Source organism: Coregonus clupeaformis, chromosome 11 (assembly GCF_020615455.1).
Source record: "Coregonus clupeaformis isolate EN_2021a chromosome 11, ASM2061545v1, whole genome shotgun sequence".
Classification (NCBI taxonomy): domain Eukaryota; kingdom Metazoa; phylum Chordata; class Actinopteri; order Salmoniformes; family Salmonidae; genus Coregonus; species Coregonus clupeaformis.
Window position 1 is genome coordinate 27,502,262 of NC_059202.1, and position 22,482 is coordinate 27,524,743.

Sequence of the window (22,482 nt, forward strand, 5' to 3'; positions counted from 1 at the left end):
AGGCCCATCTGAAGTTTGCTAGAGTGCATTTGGATGATCCAGAAGAGGATTGGGAGAATGTCATATGGTCAGATGAAACCAAAATATAACTTTTTGGTAAAAACTCAACTCGTCGTGTTTGGAGGACAAATAATGCTGAGTTGCATCCAAAGAACACCATACCTACTGTGAAGCATGGGGGAGGAAACATCATGCTTTGGGGCTGTTTTTCTGCGAAGGGACCAGGACGACTGATCCGTGTAAAGGAAAGAATGAATGGGGCCATGTATTGTGAGATTTTGAGTGAAAACCTCCTTCCATCAGCAAGGGCATTGAAGATGAAACGTGGCTGGGTCTTTCAGCATGACAATGATCCCAAACACACCGCCCGGGCAACGAAGGAGTGGCTTCGTAAGAAGCATTTCAAGGTCCTGAAGTGGCCTAGCCAGTCTCCAGATCTCATCCCCATAGAAAATCTTTGGAGGGAGTAGAAAGTCTGTGTTGCCCAGCGACAGCCCCAAAACATCACTGCTCTAGAGGAGATCTTCATGGAGGAATGGGCCAAAATACCAGCAACAGTGTGTGAAAACCTTGTGAAGACTTACAGAAAACGTTTGACCTGTGTCATTGCCAACAAATGGTATTTAACAAAGTATTGAGAAACTTTTGTTATTGACCAAATACTTATTTTCCACCATAACTTGCAAATAAATTCATAAAGAATCCTACAATGTGATTTTCTGGATTATTTTTTCTCATTTTGTCTGTCATAGTTGACGTGTACCTATGATGAAAATTACAGGCCTCTCTCATCTTTTTAAGTGGGAGAACTTGCACAATTGGTGGCTGACTAAATACTTTTTTCCCCCACTTTATATCAAAAAAGGTTTGGTATACCTTGACTGGTATTCCATCCAACCCTGGAGTTTTCCCAGACTTAAAGTCTTTAATTGCATCAAGAAGTTCCTCCTCTGTAATTTCACCTTAACATGAGTCTTTCTGTGTGGCTGTTAATTTGACATTATCAATAGAAAAAAAATCTCTACAATTAGCTTCAGTTAGAGGAGATGGAGGCGACTGAAAAGAAAACATATGCTTAAAGTACTTTGTTTCTTCCTTCAAAATATCATTTGGTGAATTATGGGTGACTGTCAATTGTATCCAGTTTCATTAAGTTATTTTTGCTAGCATTCCTATGTTGAAGATTAAAAAAGAATTTTTCCCCATATTCCATCCAGTTTGCTTTATTTTTATAATATATTACACTTGATCTTTCTTGAATAAGTTTCTCAATTTCTTTTTGTTTTTCCTCTAATTTATTCTGAGCCTCTATGTTACAGTTTTTATTGCCATCTATCTGTTCTGTTAGACTTTCTATTTCCTTTCTTAGTATAAACTCTTTTGACCTAAATTGCTTTTGTTTTCGAGATGAGTACTGAATTGCATGGCCTCTAAAGGCACATTTAAAGGTGTCCCATACAATAAGGGGATTCGCTGTACCTATGTTATGTTGGAAAAAGTCAGTTATAAATTCCTTTGTTCTAATTATAAATAAATTATCATCCAATAGGCTTTGATTACATTTCCAATATCCTCGCCCACGTGGAAATTCAGTAAGAGTAATGTATATGCCTATTATATGATGGTCTGACCACATTCTGTCCCCTATCAACACTTTTTTTTTTTACTTTTGGTGCCAACGAGAATGAGATAAGAAAGAAGTCAAGACGACTAGCTTGATTGAGTCTCCGCCATGTATATCTCACTAGATCAGTATATTTAAGCCTCCATATATCTACTAGTTCTAATGTATCCATGACATTCACAATTTCCTTAAGAGCATGTGGGTGATTGTTTGTGGTGTGATTTCATTTACGGTCCATTGAGCTATTTAAAACAGTATTATAATCCCCCACCATAATAATATTGTCTTGAGTTGCTTGCAGGCTTGATCATTTATTATATATATTGTCAAATAATTGTGGATCATCATTATTTGGTCCGTAAAGATTAATGAGCCATATCTGTTTATGGTCCAATAACATATTTAAAATAATCCATCTACCTTGCGTATCTATTTGGACAATTTGCACATTCGGATCGAAATTACTATTAATTAATATCATCACCCCTTTTGAATTTCTTTGCCCATGGGAGAAGTATATTCCCCCCCCCCCATTCCTTTTTCCACGCTACTTCATCTGGAATTGTTGAATGAGTTTCCTGTAAACAATAGATATTATATTCCTTCTCTTGGAGCCATGTAAATATTGTTCTTCTTTTGTTATTATCAGCTAAGCCATTACAATTATAACTGGCTATACTTATTTCACCATACACCATAATGAGATACAAGTTTCAAGTCAGTAATGTTTACTGTTAATTTCTGATGGTTTTTGATGGTCCCACGTGGCTCAGTTGGTAGAGAATGTCACTTGCAACGCCAGGGTTGTGGGTTCGATTCCCGACGGGGACCAGTACGGGAAAAAGTACAAAAATGTATCCAGTCACTACTAAAGTGTCTACTAAAATGTAAATGTAATAGCCATTATGGTTTATCTCACTTTTGATTATTATCTATTTCACTTGCTTTGGCAATGTAAACATATGTTTCCCATGGCAATAAAGCCCTTTGAATTGAATTCATTAAATTCCTCTCAATTTCAATGTTAGGTAAATTCCAAGAATTCAATTCCCAATTCAATAGTATCCTCAATTGCGGTTGTAAATAAACTGTTCTGCAATTCTACACATTTTTACATTGAGCTGAGAGAAAACCTTGCAGTTTTGAAGATAATTTCCAGCAATTCTACACAGTTTGGCAAGGAGCTGAGAGACAATGTTGTAGTTTAAAAACAAATTTCCTGCAATTCTATGCATGGCTAATGCTGTGCTCCTCTGCTCAAACATTATAACAAAATCAATGGGCATGTGCCCGGAATGCCCGTTTTTTTTATTTTAGATTCTCCCTCCCTGACTGTCGATATTATATTTGATTGTTAGTTCTCAAAGATTGTATTATTTAAAATATATATATATATAGTTCAATATCTTGGGCTTTCTATCTTGTTTTGGTAATTTATGTTGACACTGAAACTGTTTTTGCATCCCGAAAATTACCACTTAGTCGGCCCGTTTTAAGAATTTCCTATAAAGAAAAAAACCTGTAATTAGCTCCAATGGCTAGCATGCTAACTGTTCCTGTAGACTTCCGGTAATTGCGCTAATGCTAGTTAGCATTGGCTCGTGAAACTACCTCTAACTTCGTTCATACTGGACGCAGAGACATAAAAATGGTATCCACAATGATATTCTGTTGCAGCTCGCGATATTCCCCCCAAAAATATTTTTCTAAAAGAACTAAATATAAAAACATTTGCGGACCCCCTGCAGTACCTCGGGGCCATGGACCCAAGTTTGAAAACCCCCTGGATCATGCCACTGTTCAGACATCCTATCTATACTGGAAATATAAAACTACAAGATGAAATTATTAAAAACAAATCCATTAACTGGGAAATTAAAAATCCATAAAAAAAAATGAAAAGAATGTTGTACAATTCCAATTCAATTCCAATTCAAACAGTCTAATTCCAATTCCATAACCTTAAGATTGTTGAAATTTCGAATTGAATTCAATGTCAATTCTCCACTTCATGAGTGAATTCAAGAATTGAATTGGATATTTCGAATTAAATTGGAATTGACCTCAACCCTGATGTCCGGTAGGGTAGTCACCTTGAGGGGCGAAGCCTGGATGGGGAGGCCCATAGGCGAAGTCAGGGCCCCTGGGCTGGGCCGACATGTACTGGGCCGGGCTCCGGTTGGGCTGCTGGGCAAACTGCTGGGGGGGCCCAGAGGACTGGTGCTGGGGTCCGGGCTGGGCAGACCTCACCTGGGGAGAAGAAGAAGAAGAAGAAGAAGAAGAAGAAGAAGAAGAAGAGGAAGAGGAAGAAGAAGAAGAAGAAGAAGAAGAAGAAGAAGAAGAAGAAGCAGAAGAAGCAGAAGAAGAAGAAGAAGATTACTCTTGAGTTTTGCAATTGTTCCTTTATCCCAACCCCTGTGAGACGCACTCAGCTGCAGTGCAGCGCCCAATAATAAATTCGCAGTAGGATAGGATCAAGGATTTGATAGCAATGACTGTAAGTGATCTCTTTGTGATCTATTGATTATATTTTGTATGGTTGTTATAGCTTTAATGTTGTTTCTTACCCTAAACGTTTCCCAATTGGGACAATAAAGAGAGATAGATTGGTTAAATTATTGATATATAAATTGATTGATACCTGTACGTTGAAGGTGGGCTGGCTGGGGGTGGAGGCTGTGGTGTAGGAGGCTGGGACGGGCTGGGGGGCCGTCTGGAACGGAGGCCTGGCCACTACGGAGGCTGAGGAGAGGGGAGCGGAGGAGGAGTTTTCCGCTTGGGGCCGGGGCAGTGTTCCGCCTGGGGCCCCGGCCTTGGGAGAGGACTTCTTGGTGGCCGTCAGAGGAGGCTGGGTGGGGATGACCATACGCTTGTACCCTGTCACCGGAGCGTTGGGACCGGTCAGAGTTCCAGAGTTGGAAGATGGAAGAGTTACAGAGTTCTGTAAAATAGAATGAGTTTTAATTCAAACATCCTTTCCTTTAATCCTCTGCAGAACACTGAGTGTGCCTCCTTTACCTCTGTTCATCCAACATTAAATATAGCCAGTTACAAAATACAATATCTATCATAACATCACTGTCTTGCATATCTCTTGCATCACAAATGAAGTTACCGCGCAGAAGAAAAATGAATTATTATCTTATCTAATCACCTTTTGAGCATAAAGCCAGACTCAAGTCCAAAATAAAATATGATTTACACCTGAAAACAGGTTCCATATACTTCAGTCATTGACCAGTACTATGATGAAGCCCTGTTAAATGCCTAGGCTGATGCTAGGGGCTGGACAGCATCTGGACTACTGAGCTATTTATTGATACTATGGCTCACAGTAAAGTAACTACCCAGCCTGCTTCCTCCATATTAATCTCCAGGCTAACTACCCAGCCTGCTTCCTCCATATTAATCTACAGACTAACTACCCAGCCTGCTTCCTCCATATTAATCTCCAGACTAACTACCCAGCCTGCTTCCTCCATATTAATCTCCAGGCTAACTACCCAGCCTGCTTCCTCCATATTAATCTCCAGGCTAACTACCCATCCTGCTTCCTCCATATTAATCTCCAGACTAACTACCCAGCCTGCTTCCTCCATATCAATCTCCAGACTAACTACCCAACCTGCTTCCTCCATATTAATCTCCAGACTAACTACCCAGCCTGCTTCCTCCATATTAATCTCCAGACTAACTACCCAGCCTGCTTCCTCCATATTAATCTCCAGACTAACTACCCAGCCTGCTTCCGCCATATTAATCTCCAGGCTAACTACCCAGCCTGCTTCCTCCATATCAATCTCCAGACTAACTACCCAGCCTGCTTCCTCCATATTAATCTCCAGGCTAACTACCCAGCCTGCTTCCTCCATATTAATCTCCAGGCTAACTACCCAGCCTGCTTCCTCCATATCAATCTCCAGACTAACTACCCAGCCTGCTACCTCCATATTAATCTCCAGACTAACTACCCAGCCTGCTTCCTCCATATTAATCTCCAGACTAACTACCCAGCCTGCTTCCTCCATATTAATCTCCAGGCTAACTACCCATCCTGCTTCCTCCATATTAATCTCCAGACTAACTACCCAGCCTGCTTCCTCCATATCAATCTCCAGACTAACTACCCAGCCTGCTTCCTCCATATTAATCTCCAGGCTAACTACCCAGCCTGCTTCCTCCATATTAATCTCCAGGCTAACTACCCAGCCTGCTTCCTCCATATTAATCTCCAGACTAACTACCCAGCCTGCTTCCTCCATATTAATCTCCAGACTAACTACCCAGCCTGCTTCCTCCATATCAATCTCCAGACTAACTACCCAGCCTGCTTCCTCCATATTAATCTCCAGGCTAACTACCCAGCCTGCTTCCTCCATATTAATCTCCAGGCTAACTACCCAGCCTGCTTCCTCCATATTAATCTCCAGGCTAACTACCCAGCCTGCTTCCTCCATATTAATATCCAGGCTAACTACCCAGCCTGCTTCCTCCATGTTAATCTCCAGGCTAACTACCCAGCCTGCTTCCTCCATATTAATCTCCAGGTTAACTACCCAGCCTGCTTCCTCCATATTAATCTCCAGACTAACTACCCAGCCTGCTTCCTCCATATTAATCTCCAGGCTAACTACCCAGCCTGCTTCCTCCATATTAATCTCCAGACTAACTACCCAGCCTGCTTCCTCCATATTAATCTCCAGGCTAACTACCCAGCCTGCTTCCTCCATATTAATCTCCAGACTAACTACCCAGCCTGCTTCCTCCATATTAATCTCCAGGCTAACTACCCAGCCTGCTTCCTCCATATTAATCTCCAGACTAACTACCCAGCCTGCTTCCTCCATATTAATCTCCAGGTTAACTACCCAGCCTGCTTCCTCCATATTAATCTCCAGACTAACTACCCAGCCTGCTTCCTCCATATTAATCTCCAGACTAACTACCCAGCCTGCTTCCTCCATATTAATCTCCAGGTTAACTACTCAGCCTGCTTCCTCCATATTAATCTCCAGACTAACTACCCAGCCTGCTTCCTCCATATTAATCTCCAGGCTAACTACCCAGCCTGCTTCCTCCATATTAATCTCCAGGTTAACTACCCAGCCTGCTTCCTCCATATTAATCTCCAGACTAACTACCCAGCCTGCTTCCTCCATATTAATCTCCAGACTAACTACCCAGCCTGCTTCCTCCATATTAATCTCCAGGCTAACTACCCAGCCTGCTTCCTCCATATTAATCTCCAGACTAACTACCCAGCCTGCTTCCTCCATATTAATCTCCAGGCTAACTACCCAGCCTGCTTCCTCCATATTAATCTCCAGACTAACTACCCAGCCTGCTTCCTCCATATTAATCTCCAGACTAACTACCCAGCCTGCTTCCTCCATATTAATCTCCAGGTTAACTACCCAGCCTGCTTCCTCCATATTAATCTCCAGACTAACTACCCAGCCTGCTTCCTCCATATTAATCTCCAGGCTAACTACCCAGCCTGCTTCCTCCATATTAATCTCCAGGTTAACTACCCAGCCTGCTTCCTCCATATTAATCTCCAGACTAACTACCCAGCCTGCTTCCTCCATATTAATCTCCAGACTAACTAGGCATGAGTCCCAAATGGCACCCTAATCCATATATAGTGCACTACTTTTGACCAAAGTAGTGCCGTTTGGGACTCAATCCCTCAACAGCAGAGGCCCTCACTGTCCTGGCCCCATTCCTCCAGCCATAAACTAAGACTAATAAAGCACTCTAGCAGGGAGGGAGGGAGGGAGGGAGGGAGGGAGGGAGGGAAGGAAGGAAGGAGGGAGGGGATAAATTGTTGGGCAGAAGATGCCAATGACAGTACGTTGGCAGTGCTACAGGACAATTGTGCTGACTCAAGCTGGCTGTGGAGGGGACGGTGCTAAATCCCAGAGATGTGTTGTATTGGTGATCCCTGGGAGGGAAGAGGAAAGAACTGGACTCTCAGTACAGGACACAAGTTCCTCACTGACTCATTGCAGTGCAATATCTCACCATCAGCGTGCCCAATTTCTATGTTTTGGGGTGTCTTTTTCCCACACGAGGGCTGTGACACAAATCTTAGGCTTGTGACACTGGTATGTCGTGGTTCAATGCCTCTCAGTTTAGTGAATTAAAGATGTGTTGTATTGGTGATCCCAGGCCAGGACGGAGGGAAGAGGGATGAGGCCACTATGGGAAAACAACTTCACTCTGACTTCTGATAGGAGTTCCTCACCGTTCTCAATGCAGTACAGAGAATGGATGCGACTCAAATGGCACCCTATTCCCTATATAGTGCACTACTTTAGACCAGAGAATGGCACCCTATTCCCTATGTAGTGCACTACTTTAGACCAGAGAATGGCACCCTATTCCCTATAATAGTGCACTACTTTAGACCAGAGAATGGCACCCTATTCCCTATATAGTGCACTACTTTAGACCAGAGAATGGCACCCTATTCCCTATATAGTGCACTACTTTAGACCAGAGAATGGCACCCTATTCCCATATAGTGCACTACTTTAGACCAGAGAATGACACCCTATTCCCTATATAGTGCACTACTTTAGACCAGAGAATGGCACCCTATTCCCTATATAGTGCACTACTTTAGACCAGAGAATGGCACCCTATTCCCTATATAGTGCACTACTTTAGACCAGAGAATGGCACCCTATTCCCTATATAGTGCACTACTTTAGACCAGAGAATGGCACCCTATTCCCTATATAGTGCACTACTTTAAACCAGGGCCCTGGTCAAAAAAAGACGGAGCCTAGGTCAGGAGTTCCTGAGGGGTTCAACACAGCACAGAGAATGTCTCAGCAGAACTGCTTGGTCACAATCTGTTCCATTTTCTATGTTTTTTTGGGTGACCTTTTTCCCCACACAAGGCCGTTTGATTTGGTTACCAAGACAGGATCATTAAGTTAAAAAAAATAATGAGCGCAGTTGAATTGTAAGATACAATGATTTTCCAGGATGTCTGTTTTACATCCTATAACAGTACAGGCCCGGTGTTGTGTAACGCAGTGTCTCCCATGTCCCATCCACACAACTACACTAAAATATGTCATCTACAACCAGCGTTTCTCTTATTGGTGTCAGATTCTCAGACGACCTAAAAAAGATCTGTCATTAACCTTGGCTGATCTTATTAGGTTGGTGCCTCGGGGTGAAAAAGGAATCAATTACTAATGTTACTGCAGTGTTCATGTACTCTTACATGCTTTGTTAAAAACTATACACAATGTTGGTCATGAAAGCGGGTGAAAACATGAGCATGTATTAGCTATGAACCTCAATGGTTTCGATAGCTTTCTATTGTTAATGACCAAAGAGTGATTGAGTGTCAAGGTGAATACATTACAGTCTTTGTTCCTTGCGCGTTCCATCTTAAACACAGTGGAGGAATTCTTAAAGAACATTATTGTGCCGATGATGAAGGACAAACTGACTTCACTAGTAATACAACATGGATAATAATAATTATCCCAATGCATCCAGAGAAGAGACAGGTGTTCATGGAGTGAGATACATTTTTTACATGTGACTGAGAGTCTCCCAAACCAACTCCAGATAATCTGACGAGCGAAGGCCAAGCAGAGGAGAGGATAGGAGTAAAGAGAAGAGAGGAGAGGAGGAGAGAGGGGAGGAGGAGAAGAGGAGAGGAGAGAAGATGAGAGGAGAAGAGAGGAGGAGCGAGGGGAGGAGAGAAGAGAGGGAAGGAAGGAGAGAAGAGAGGAGAAGAGGAGAGAGGGGAGGAGAGAAGAGTAGAGGAGAGAAGAGGAGAGGAGAAGAGAGGAGGAGCGAGGGGAGGAGAGAAGAGAGGGAAGGAAGGAGAGAAGAGAGGAGAAGAGGAGAGAGGGGAGGATAGAAGAGAAGAGAGGAGCGGAGAAAAGAGAGAAGACAGGAGAGGAGGAGAAGAGGAGAAGAGGAGAAGAGAGGAGGAGATAAGCGAGGAGAGAAGATAGAGGAGAGAGGAGAGAGGAACGGAGGAGGAGGACCCCTAAAGGAACCAACCACGTGAAAATACATCACGCTCTCAAACTGATTTCTGTTTCACTGATTAGTGCTTGTGATGTTTATTTAATAACGCGTCTGTCTGCAGATGTACAGAGACAGAAAAAAGCCCTTCAGGAAGTGAAATTAGTCAATTTAAATGTTTCATGGTTTTTAAATACTCTAGATTATTAATTTATCTTTAAAGGCCTTAGAACCTAACATTGACTTAGCGGAGAACTGGAAAATGCAAATGGGAGACCTCAAAATAATTACATTGTCATGGTGAATGTTCCAGCACTTAGATTAAGAGAACAAATTCAATCGTTTTATTAGGTGATGAAACTGGGAACAGAATACAATCTGTAGGAAAAGAGTTTGTTCTACAGCGGAAATTATTTCCATGTTATCCGAGTGATGTGATACTTGTTAAATTACAGCGAGCGAGGTCACATGTTTTCAATGTGTGTGTGTGTGTGTGTGTGTGTGTGTGTGTGTGTGTGAATGAAGCATCAGCCCCTACACTAGAGGACCATTGAATATAAATATGAACTAAACCATAACACCTACAAACAGTGCAGCTGTACTCATGATGCTCAGACACTCACACTAAACTAATCTAACAGAGACACCATATGACTCTAATAACTGTGATATTGGAGTCTAACTAACTAACTAAGACATTACCTCAATCAGAAGTCCGGACTGTCTGTCCAACTTATGAACTAGCAACACAACTATAGTGGTGGTAAATGGGCGGCAGGTAGCTTAGTGGTTAAGAGCGTTGTGCCAGTAACCGAAAGGTCGCTGGTTCTAATCCCCGAGCCGACTAGGTGAAAAATCTGTCGATGTGCCCCTGAGCAAGGCACTTCACCCTAATTGCTCCTGTAAGTCGCTCTGGATAAGAGCGTCTGCTAAATGACGTAAATGTAAATTGGTATTGGTATATTGCTATATGAACAAGCAACACAGATGTAGTGGTGGTAAATGAACCAGCAACACAGATGTTGTGGTGGTATATGAACTAGCAACACAGATGTAGTGATGGTTTATGAAGCAGCAACACAGATGTAGAGGTGGTTCGCTGCTTAACCCTACAGATATCCTCTCTAACATGATGAATGCTGCAGCATCTTTAGCCCTACAGATATCCTCTCTAACATGATGAATGCTGCAGCATCTTTAGCCCTACAGATATCCTCTCTAACATGATGAATGCTGCAGCATCTTTAGCCCTACAGATATCCTCTCTAACATGATGAATGCTGCAGTGTCTTTAACCCTACAGATATCCTCTCTAACATGATGAATGCTGCAGCGTCTTTGACCCTACAGATATCCTCTCTAACATGATGAATGCTGCAGCATCTTTAACCCTACAGATATCCTCTCTAACATGATGAATGCCGCAGCATCTTTAGCCCTACAGATATCCTCTCTAACATGATGAATGCTGCAGTGTCTTTAACCCTACAGATATCCTCTCTAACATGCTACTTTCAATCTCATCTTCCCATGCATTTGGCTCCCAGGGGGCATGTAGCAGGGTAGCAGTGTGTGGGACTGTGTGTGTGTGTGTGTGTATGTTTGTGTGTGTGTGTACATCACAGCCACAGCTCTGAAGTGAACTAGACTTATTCATATAACAGAGAGAGAGAGCAAGACAAAGAGCAAAGAGAGAGAGAGAGAGAGAGAGAGAGAGAGAGAGAGAGAGAGAGAGAGGTAACTTTGTGTGTCCATAGAGACAGACAGAGAAACAAAAAATGAAACACAGAGACACACAGAGAAACACAGAGAAACACAGAGACACACAGAGAAACACAGACACACAGAGACACACAGAGACACACAGAGAAACACAGAGACACACAGAGACACAGAGAGACACACAGAGAAACACAGAAAGAGACACAGAGAAACACAGAGACACACAGAAACACAGAGAGACACACAGAGAGACACAGAGAAACACAGAGACACACAGAAACACAGAGAGACACACAGAGAGACACAGAGACACACAGAGAAACACAGAAAGAGACACAGAGAAACACAGAGACACACAGAGACACAGAGAGACACACAGAGAGACACAGAGACACACAGACATACACAGAGACAAAGAAAAACACATAGATACACAGAGAGACACATAGATACACAGAGAGACACATAGATACACAGAGACAGACACAGAGACACAGAGAGACACATATATACACAGAGACACAGAGAGACACAGAGAGACACACAGAGACGCACAAAGACGCACAGAGAAACACAGAGACACAGAGACGCAGAGAGACGCAGAGAGACACACAGAGAAACACAGAGACAGACACAGAGACACAGAGAGACACATAGATACACAGAGACACAGAGAGACACACAGAGAGACAGACAAAACACACAGAGACATACACAGAGACACAGAGAGACACATAGATACACAGAGAGACACATAGATACACAGAGACAGACACAGAGACACAGAGATACACAGAGAGACACACAGAGAGACACAGAGATACACAGAGAGACACCTAGACACACAGAGGGAGCACTCATTCCTCAGTATCAAAATATACTGCAAATAAACATTTATTCTCGCAGATATTCCTTGTGTGACTATTTCAATTTTTGACTAGAATCACAAACAGTAACACAAAGTCACACCTGAGTCCCAAATGGTCCCATATTCTCTACATAGTGCGCTACTTTTGACCAGAGCTCTGTCAGCCCTGATCTGAAGTAGTGCACTATGGGGAATAGGGTACCATTTGGGACGGAGCCACATGAACCCAATGACCTTCCATCGTGGATGGGGGGGGAGCCAATTCCAACTCAGTCAGCATATGTTCTGAAGGGGGTGTAATACACAGTGAATAACAAATAACTATAACGAGTAAAAATAACAATAACATGGCTATATACAGGAAGTACCAGGTAATAACATGGCTATATACAGGAAGTACCAGGTAATAACATGGCTATATACAGGAAGTACCAGTACTGAGTCCATGTGCAGGGGTACCAGGTAATAACATGGCTATATACAGGAAGTACCAGTACTGAGTCCATGTGCAGGGGTACCAGGTAATAACATGGCTATATACAGGAAGTACCAGTACTGAGTCCATGTGCAGGTGTACCAGGTAATAACATGGCTATATACAGTGCATTCAGAAAGTATTCAGACCCCTAGACTTTTTCAACATTTTGTTACGTTAAAGCTTTATTCTAAAATTGATTAAATCTTTTTTTTTCTCTCATCAATCTACATACAATGCCCCATAATGACAAAACAAAAACAGGTTTTTAGACATTTTTGCAAATGTATAAAAAATACCAAACTGAAATATCACATTTACATACGTATTCAGACCCTTTACTCAGCACTTTGTTGAAGCACCTTTTGCTGTGATTAAAGCCTCGAGTCTTCTTGGGTATGACCCTACAAGCTTGGCACACCTGTATTTGGGGAGTTTCTCCCATTCTTCTCTGCAGATCCTCTCAAGCTCTGTCAGGTTGGACGGGGAGTGTCGCTGCACAGCTATTTTCAGGTCTCTCCAGAGATGTTCGATCGGGTTCAAGTCCGGGCTCTGGCTGGGCCATTCAAGGACATTCAGAGACTTGTCCCGAAGCCACTCCTGCTTTGTCTTGGCTGTGTGCATAGAGTCGTTGTCAACTGTCAACAGTGGGATCTTCTATAGACAGGTGTGTGCCTTTCCAAATCATGTCCAATCAATTGAATTTACCACAGGTGGACTCCAATCAAGTTTTAGAAACATCTCAAGGATGATCAATGGAAACAGGATGCACCTGAGCTCAATTTCATAGCAAAGGGTCTGAATAGTTATGTAAATAAGGTATTTCTGTTTTATATTTGTAATACATTTGCAAAAAAAATAAAAAACGAATCATGTTTTTGCTTTGTCATTATGGGGTATTGTGTGTAGATTGATGAGGAAATAATTAATTTAATCAATTTTAGAATAAGGCTGTAACATAACAAAATGTGGAAAAAGTCAAGGGGTCTGAATACTTTCTGAATGCGCTGTACATATAGTAGGGGTAAAGGGAGGTAATATCTACATATTAACTCAGCAAAAAAAGAAACGTCCTCTCACTGTCAACTGTGTTTATTTTCAGCAAACTTAACATGTTTAAATATTTGTATGAACATAAGATTAAACAACTGAGACATAAACTGAACAAGTTCCACAGACATGTGACTAACAGAAATTGAATAATGTGTCCCTGAACAAAGGGGGGGTCAAAATCAAAAGTAACAGTCAGTATCTGGTGTGGCCACCAGCTGCATTAAGTACTGCAGTGCATCTCCTCCTCATGGACTGCACCAGATTTGCCAGTTCTTTCTGTGAGATGTTACCCCACTCTTCCACCAAGGCACCTGCAAGTTCCCAGACATTTCTAGGGTGAATGGCCCTAGCCCTCACCCTCCGATCCAACAGGTACCAGACGTGCTCAATGGGATTGAGATCCGGGCTCTTCGCTGGCCATGGCAGAACACTGACATTCCTGTCTTGCAGGAAATCACGCACAGAACGAGCAGTATGGCTGGTGGCATTGTCATGCTGGAGGGTCATGTCAGGATGAGCCTGCAGGAAGGGTACCACATGAGGGAGGAGGATGTCTTCCCTGTAACGCACAGCGTTGAGATTGCCTGCAATGACAACAAGCTCAGTCCGATGATGCTGTGACACACCGCCCCAGACCATGACGGACCCTCCAACTCCAAATCGATCCCGCTCCAGAGTACAGGCCTCGGTGTAACGCTCATTCCTTCGACGATAAACGCGAATCCGACCATCACCCCTGGTGAGACAAAACCGCGACTCGTCAGTGAAGAGCACTTTTTGCCAGTCCTGTCTGGACCAGCGACGGTGGGTTTGTGCCCATAGGTGACGTTGTTGCCGGTGATGTCTGGTGAGGACCTGCCTTACAACAGGCCTACAAGCCCTCAGTCCAGCCTCTCTCAGCCTATTGCGGACAGTTTGAGCACTGATGGAGGGATTGTGCGTTCCTGGTGTAACTCGGGCAGTTGTTGTTGCCATCCTGTACCTATTCAAGTGTAGATGGATTAGACAGGTATTCTACTGTAGAGGGATTAGACAGGTATTCTACTGTAGAGGGATTAGACAGGTATTCAAGTCTAGAGGGATTAGACAGGTATTCAAGTCTAGAGGGATTAGACATGTATGCTACTGTAGAGGGATTAGACAGGTATTCTACTGTAGAGGGATTAGACAGGTATTCAAGTATAGAGGGATTAGACAGGTATCCTACTGTAGAGGGATTAGACAGGTATTCAACTGTAGAGGGATTAGACAGGTATTCAACTGTAGAGGGATTAGACAGGTATTCTACTGTAGAGGGATTAGACAGGTATTCTACTGTAGAGGGATTAGACAGGTATTCTACTGTAGAGGGATTAGACAGGTATTCAAGTCTAGAGGGATTAGACAGGTATTCTACTGTAGAGGGATTAGACAGATATTCTACTGTAGAGGGATTAGACAGGTATTCAAATCTAGAGGGATTAGACAGGTATTCAAGTCTAGAGGGATTAGACATGTATGCTACTGTAGAGGGATTAGACAGGTATTCTACTGTAGAGGGATTAGACAGGTATTCAAGTCTAGAGGGATTAGACATGTATCCTACTGTAGCGGGATTAGACAGGTATTCAAGTCTAGAGGGATTAGACAGGTATTCAAGTCTAGAGGGATTAGACAGGTATGCTACTGTAGAGGGATTAGACAGGTATTCTACTGTAGAGGGATTAGACAGGTATTCAAATCTAGAGGGATTAGACAGGTATCCTACTGTAGAGGGATTAGACAGGTATTCAACTGTAGAGGGATTAGACAGGTATTCAACTGTAGAGGGATTAGACAGGTATTCTACTGTAGAGGGATTAGACAGGTATTCAACTGTAGAGGGATTAGACAGGTATTCAACTGTAGAGGGATTAGACAGGTATTCTACTGTAGAGGGATTAGACAGGTATTCAACTGTAGAGGGATTAAACAGGTATTCTACTGTAGAGGGATTAGACAGGTATTCTACTGTAGAGGGATTAGACAGGTATTCAACTGTAGATGGATTAGACAGGTATTCAACTGTAGAGGGATTAGACAGGTATTCTACTGTAGAGGGATTAGACAGGTATTCTACTGTAGAGGGATTAGACAGGTATTCAAGTCTAGAGGGATTAGACAGGTATTCAACTGTAGAGGGATTAGACAGGTATTCTACTGTAGAGGGATTAGACAGGTATTCTACTGTAGAGGGATTAGACAGGTATTCAAGTCTAGAGGGATTAGACAGGTATTCAACTGTAGAGGGATTAGACAGGTATTCAATTTTAGAGGGATTAGACAGGTATTCTACAGCGATGCCAGGCCTAACCATTGATGAATGTTAGTCAGTGTTAGTCAATGTTGGAGAACTTGGCTGTCAGCCGTGTCTCTGTCAGTCAGTCCCCAGTGAGGTGGAGGCAGATGGCACTTTGTTTTTACTACATTGTGTTTATGGATTATTTTTTTCTAAAGCCCCCGAGACTGATATATTTTGGGAGGTGGAGGGTGGGGGGTGCCTTGATGACTGAAAGAGCCCAGGAGCCTTTTCTGAGCCTATGGAAATTATTGCCTCTCATCACGAAAGCATTCGCACGCAACATGCATACATGGACAGGTACAGTGCATCACAATGAACTGTACTCGCTTTCTCATACACTCTCTCGCCCGTACACGTGCACACACACACACACACACACACACACACACACACACACACACACACACACACACACACACACACACACACACACAATTGAACTCTAAAAAAGTTTCCAATCCACTCTAATTCAGAGTGACTTTGCAAACAACTTAAGTGTGAAATATCTCAGACTCCCAAGAAAGGCTTTCTGACACATTCAAATAGATTAAGAGAGACTATAGAGAGCTAGGGGCTGAAAGAGAAATCTGTTAACTTTGCATTTCAAACCACGGAGGGGAGGAGAGGGGGAGTTGAGAGGAGGGTAGGTTTTTATAGCCTGCTTGGGGAAAACCCCTTCTTCACTAGGAAGAAGCTCTACACTTCAGTCTCATATTTTTGAGAGTTCCATTGTGTGTATGTGTGTGGAAGTGTATGTGTGTGTGTGTGTGTGTCCATCTTGCTTTAGACTTGTACTCCTCTATGACCTTGGCTGTTACCTCAACCCCTCCACCCCCTTCTCTCCTGCTCTAGGGTCATGATGAGGCTGTTGCCACCCTGCTCCCCCCTCCCCTAGGGTTATAGTAAGGTGAATTCTAAAAGCAATCCACACCAAGGACGATAACTATAACGATAAATTATACATACAGTGAGGGAAAAATGTATTTGATCCCCTGCTGATTTTGTACGTTTGCCCACTGACAAAGAAATAATCAGTCTATAATTTTAATGGTAGGTTTATTTGAACAGTGAGAGACAGAATAACAACAAAAACATCCAGAAAAACGCATGACAACGTGATAACGATTGGATCTCCTTTCTATAATATTGCTAGCACAGTCTGGAATATGTTCCGGGATTCATCCAATGGCATTGAGGAGTATACCACCTCAGTCACCGGATTCATCAATAAGTGCATCGACGACGTCGTCCCCATAGTGACCGTACGTACATATCCCAACCTGAAGCCATGGATTACAGGCAACATCCGCATCGAGCTAAAGGCTAGCACTGCTGCTTTCAAGTAACAGGACACTAATCTGGACGCTTATAAGAAATCCCGCTACGCCCTCAGACGAACCATCAAACAGGCAAAGCGTCAATACAGGACTAAGATTGAATCCTACTACTCTGGCACTGACACTCGTTGGATGTGGCAGGGCTTGCAAACTAGTACGGACTACAAAGGGACACCCAGCCGTGAGCTGCCCAGTGACGCGAGCCTGCCAAACGAGCTAAATGCCTTTTATGCTCGCTTCGAGGCAAGCAACACTAAAGCATGCATGAGAGCACCAGCTGTTCCGGACGACTGTGTGATCAGGCTCTCCGTAGCCGATGTGAACAAGACCTTTAAACAGGTCATCATTCACAAGGCAGCGGGGCCAGACGGATTACCAGGATGTGTACTCAGAGCATGCACTGACCAACTGGCAAGTGTCTTCACTGTCATTTTCAACCTCTCCCTGAAAGAGTCTGTAATACCTACATATTTCAAGCAGACCACCATAGCCCCTGTGCCCAAGAAAGCGAAGGTAACCTGCCTAAATGACTACCGCCCCATAGCACTCACGTCTGTAGCCATGAAGTGCTTTGAAAGGCTGGTCATGGCTCACGTCAACACCTAGACCTACTTAATTTGCATACCGCCCCAACAGATCCACAGATGACGCAATCTCAATCACACTCCACACTGCCCTTTCCCACCTGGACAAAAGGAACACCTATGTGAGAATGCTGTTTATTGACTACAGCTCAGCGTTCAACACCATAGTGCCCACAAAGCTCATCACTAAGCTAAGGATCCTGGAACTAAACACCTCCCTCTGCAACACAATCATTAAGTTTGCAGACGACACAACAGTGGTAGGCCTGATCACCGACAACGATGAGACAGCCTATAGGGAGGAGGTCAGAGACCTGGCCGTGTGGTGCCAGGATAACAACCTCTCCCTCAACGTGATCAAGACAAAGGAGATGATTATGAACTACAGGAAAAAGAAGAGGACTGAGCACGCCCCCATTCTCATCGACGGGGCTGTAGTGGAGCAGATTGAGAGCTTCAAGTTCCTTGGTGTCCACATCACCAACAAACTATCATGGTCCAAACACACCAAGACAGTCATGAAGAGGGCACGACAACACCTTTTCCCCCTCAGGAGACTGAAAAGATTTGGCATGGGTCCCCTCGATCCTCCAAAAGTTCTACAGCTGCACCATCGAGAGCATCCTGACTGGTTGCATCACCGCCTGGTATGGCAACTGCTCGGCATCCAACCATAAGGTGCTATAGAGGGTAGTGCGTACGGCCCAGTACATCGCTGGGGCCAAGCTTCCTGCCATCCAGGACCTATATACTAGGCGGTGTCAGAGGAAGGCCCCAAAAATTGTCAAAGACTCCAGTCACCCTAGTCATAGACTGTTCTCTCTGCTACCGCACGGCAAGCAGTACTGGAGCACCAAGTCTAGGACCAAAAGGCTTCTTAACAGCTTCTATCCCCAAGTCATTAGACTCCTGAACATCTAATCAAATGGCCACCTGGACTACACCTGCTGCTCCTCGCTGTTTATTATATATGCATAGTCTCTTTACCCCTACCTACATGTACAAATTACCTCGACTAACCCGTACCCCCGCACATTGACTCGGTACCGGTACCCCTTGTATATAGCCTCGTTATTGTTATTTTATTGTGTTACTTTTTTTTTTTTTTGTAAATATTTTCTTAACTCTATTTCTTGAACAGCATTGTTGGTTAAGGGCTTGTAAGTAAGTGAAAAATAACATTTGATTTGATTTTACACATGAAAACATGAAATGCCCAGGGAACCAATAGAACATCAATCAGGGCTGCACAAAAACAAAATAACATTCAAAATGGGTGAACCTTTCATTTAATAAGGTGGTAACACTGACCATTCAGTGCTTCAGGGTGTGTTCATTGTCATAGTGACAACTGCAAATATTACATCAATGTACCCTGAGTGGACAAAACATTAAGAACATCTGCTCTTTCCATGACATAGACTGACCAGGTGAATCCAGGTGAAAGCTATGATCCCGTATTGATGTCAATTGTTAAATCCACTTCAATCAGTGTAGATGAAGGGGAGGAGACAGGTTAAAGAAGGATTTTTAAGCCTTGAGACAATTGAGACATGGATTGTGTATGTGTGCCATTCAGAGGGTGAAGTGCCTTTGTACGGGGTATGGTAGTAGGTGCCAGGCGCACTGGTTTGAGTCTGTCAAGAACTGCAACGCTGCTGGGTTTTTCACACTCAACAGTTTCCCGTGTGCATCAAGAATGGTCCCCCACCCAAAGGACATCCAGCCAACTTGGCACAACTGTGGGAAGCATTGGAGTCAACATGGGTCAGCATCACTGTGGAATGCTTTCGACACCTTCTAGAGTCCATGCCCCCGACGAATTGAGGCTGTTCAACTAAATATTAGGAAGGTGTTCTTTATGTTTTGTACAGAGTGTACATGTAACGAAAAATAATATAGAAAACAATTATTTAAATGTAACAATTCAACAATAAACACTGTTTATCCTGCACATCTTTTACATCATGTCATTGCTTGCCTCATTGCTCAAGTGGTTTTGAAGTGATTTAAATTTTTTGGAGAAAACCTTTTTTTTTATTTGCTCATCTCTCTGTCTGTCCATCTTGCCAAAGTCCCTCCTTAACTTTCCCCAACAGCTCATTTGGCATACCTTGCTTCTCTCCACGAAAAAGGCTATTAGACCTAGTATAAAAAAGGCTAAAAATAAATGTCCTATAGCTTTTGTAGCTTTTCCTGGGATTTCACATTAAGAGGAATAGCGGAGAGGCTTGCATAGCCTATAGCCTATTACTGTTCACGGGAACAGCTGGAAGAGAGAGGCTTGCATAGCCTATAGCCTATTACTGTTCACGGGAACAGCTGGAAGAGAGAGGCTTGCATAGCCTATAGCCTATTACTGTTCACGGGAACAGCTGGAAGAGAGAGGCTTGCATAGCCTATAGCCTATTACTGTTCACGGGAACAGCTGGAAGAGAGAGGCTAGCATAGCCTATAGCCTATTACTGTTCACGGGAACAGCTGGAAGAGAGAGGCTTGCATAGCCTATAGCCTATTACTGTTCACGGGAACAGCTGGAAGAGAGAGGCTTGCATAGCCTATAGCCTATTATTGTTCACGGGAACAACTGGAAGAGAGAGGCTAGAGATGTGTAGCCGAAGTAAGAAGCTAAATATTAGCTAGATATTAGGCCATTCATTAGCTAATAGTAGAAAATATTAATATAAATATAATATAATATATATATATATATAACACTGCTCAAAAAAATAAAGGGAACACTTAAACAACACAATGTAACTCCAAGTCAATCACACTTCTGTGAAATCAAACTGTCCACTTAGGAAGCAACACTGGTTGACAATAAATGTCACATGCTGTTGTGCAAATGGAATACACAACAGGTGGAAATTATAGGCAATTAGCAAGACACCCCCAATAAAGAAGTGGTTCTGCAGGTGGTGACCACAGACCACTTCTCAGTTCCTATGCTTCCTGGCTGATGTTTTGGTCACTTTTGAATGCTGGCGGTGCTTTCACTCTAGTGGTAGCATGAGACGGAGTCAACAACCCACACAAGTGGCTCAGGTAGTGCAGCTCATCCAGGATGGCACATCAATGCGAGCTGTGGCAAGAAGGTTTGCTGTGTCTGTCAGCGTAGTGTCCAGAGCATGGAGGCGCTACCAGGAGACAGGCCAGTACATCAGGAGACGTGGAGGAGGCCGTAGGAGGGCAACAACCCAGCAGCAGGACAGCTACCTCCGCCTTTGTGCAAGGAGGAGCAGGAGGAGCACTGCCAGAGCCCTGCAAAATGACCTCCAGCAGGCCACAAATGTGCATGTGTCTGCTCAAACAGTCAGAAACAGACTCCATGAGGGTGGTATGAGGGCCCGACGTCCACAGGTGGGGGTTGTGCTTACAGCCCAACACCGTGCAGGACGTTTGGCATTTGCCAGAGAACACCAAGATTGGCAAATTCGCCACTGGCGCCCTGTGCTCTTCACAGATGAAAGCAGGTTCACACTGAGCACATGTGACAGACTGTGGAGAACGTTCTGCTGCCTGCAACATCCTCCAGCATGACCGGTTTAGCGGTGGGTCAGTCATGGTGTGGGGTGGCATTTCTTTGGGGGGCCGCACAGCCCTCCATGTGCTCGCCAGAGGTAGCCTGACTGCCATTAGGTACCGAGATGAGATCCTCAGACCCCTTGTGAGACCATATGCTGGTGCGGTTGGCCCTGGGTTCCTCCTAATGTAAGACAATGCTAGACCTCATGTGGCTGGAGTGTGTCAGCAGTTCTTGCAAGAGGAAGGCATTGATGCTATGGACTGGCCCGCCCGTTCCCCAGACCTGAATCCAATTGAGCACATCTGGGCCATCATGGCTCGCTCCATCCACCAATGCCACGTTGCACCACAGACTGTCCAGGAGTTGGCGGATGCTTTAGTCCAGGTCTGGGAGGAGATACCTCAGAAGACCATCCGCCACCTCATCAGGAGCATGCCCAGGCGTTGTAGGGAGGTCATACAGGCACGTGGAGGCCACACACACTACTGAGCCTCATTTTGACTTGTTTTAAGGACATTACATCAAAATTGGATCAGCCTGTAGTGTGGTTTTCCACTTTAATTTTGAGGGTGACTCCAAATCCAGACCTCCATGGGTTGATAAATTTGATTTCCATTGATAATTTTTGTGTGATTTTGTTGTCAGCACATTCAACTATGTAAAGAAAAAAAGTATTTAATAATATTATTTCATTCATTCAGATCTAGGATGTGTTGTTTAAGTGTTCCCTTTATTTTTTTGAGCAGTGTATATATATACAGTGGGGGAAAAAAGTATTTAGTCAGCCACCAATTGTGCAAGTTCTCCCACTTAAAAAGATGAGAGAGGCCTGTAATTTTCATCATAGGTACACGTCAACTATGACAGACAAATTGAGAAGAAAAAAAATCCAGAAAATCACATTGTAGGATTTTTAATGAATTTATTTGCAAATTATGGTGGAAAATAAGTATTTGGTCACCTACAAAC

The 22,482-nt window shown here is 43.5% G+C and overlaps 1 protein-coding gene across 1 annotated transcript in view; it reads right to left on the minus strand.

The window, feature by feature from the left end:
* The window catches only part of LOC121577417 (LIM domain containing preferred translocation partner in lipoma), a 162,719-nt gene that overhangs the window by 28,624 nt on the left and 111,613 nt on the right, over positions 1-22,482 (minus strand). Inside the window, exons 4-5 of the mRNA XM_045223384.1 lie at positions 4,266-4,565; positions 3,718-3,874 (exon numbers count right to left, since the gene is read on the minus strand). Of these exons, the coding sequence (XP_045079319.1) occupies positions 3,718-3,874; positions 4,266-4,565 (457 nt within the window). The remainder of the gene's footprint in view (positions 1-3,717; positions 3,875-4,265; positions 4,566-22,482) is intronic.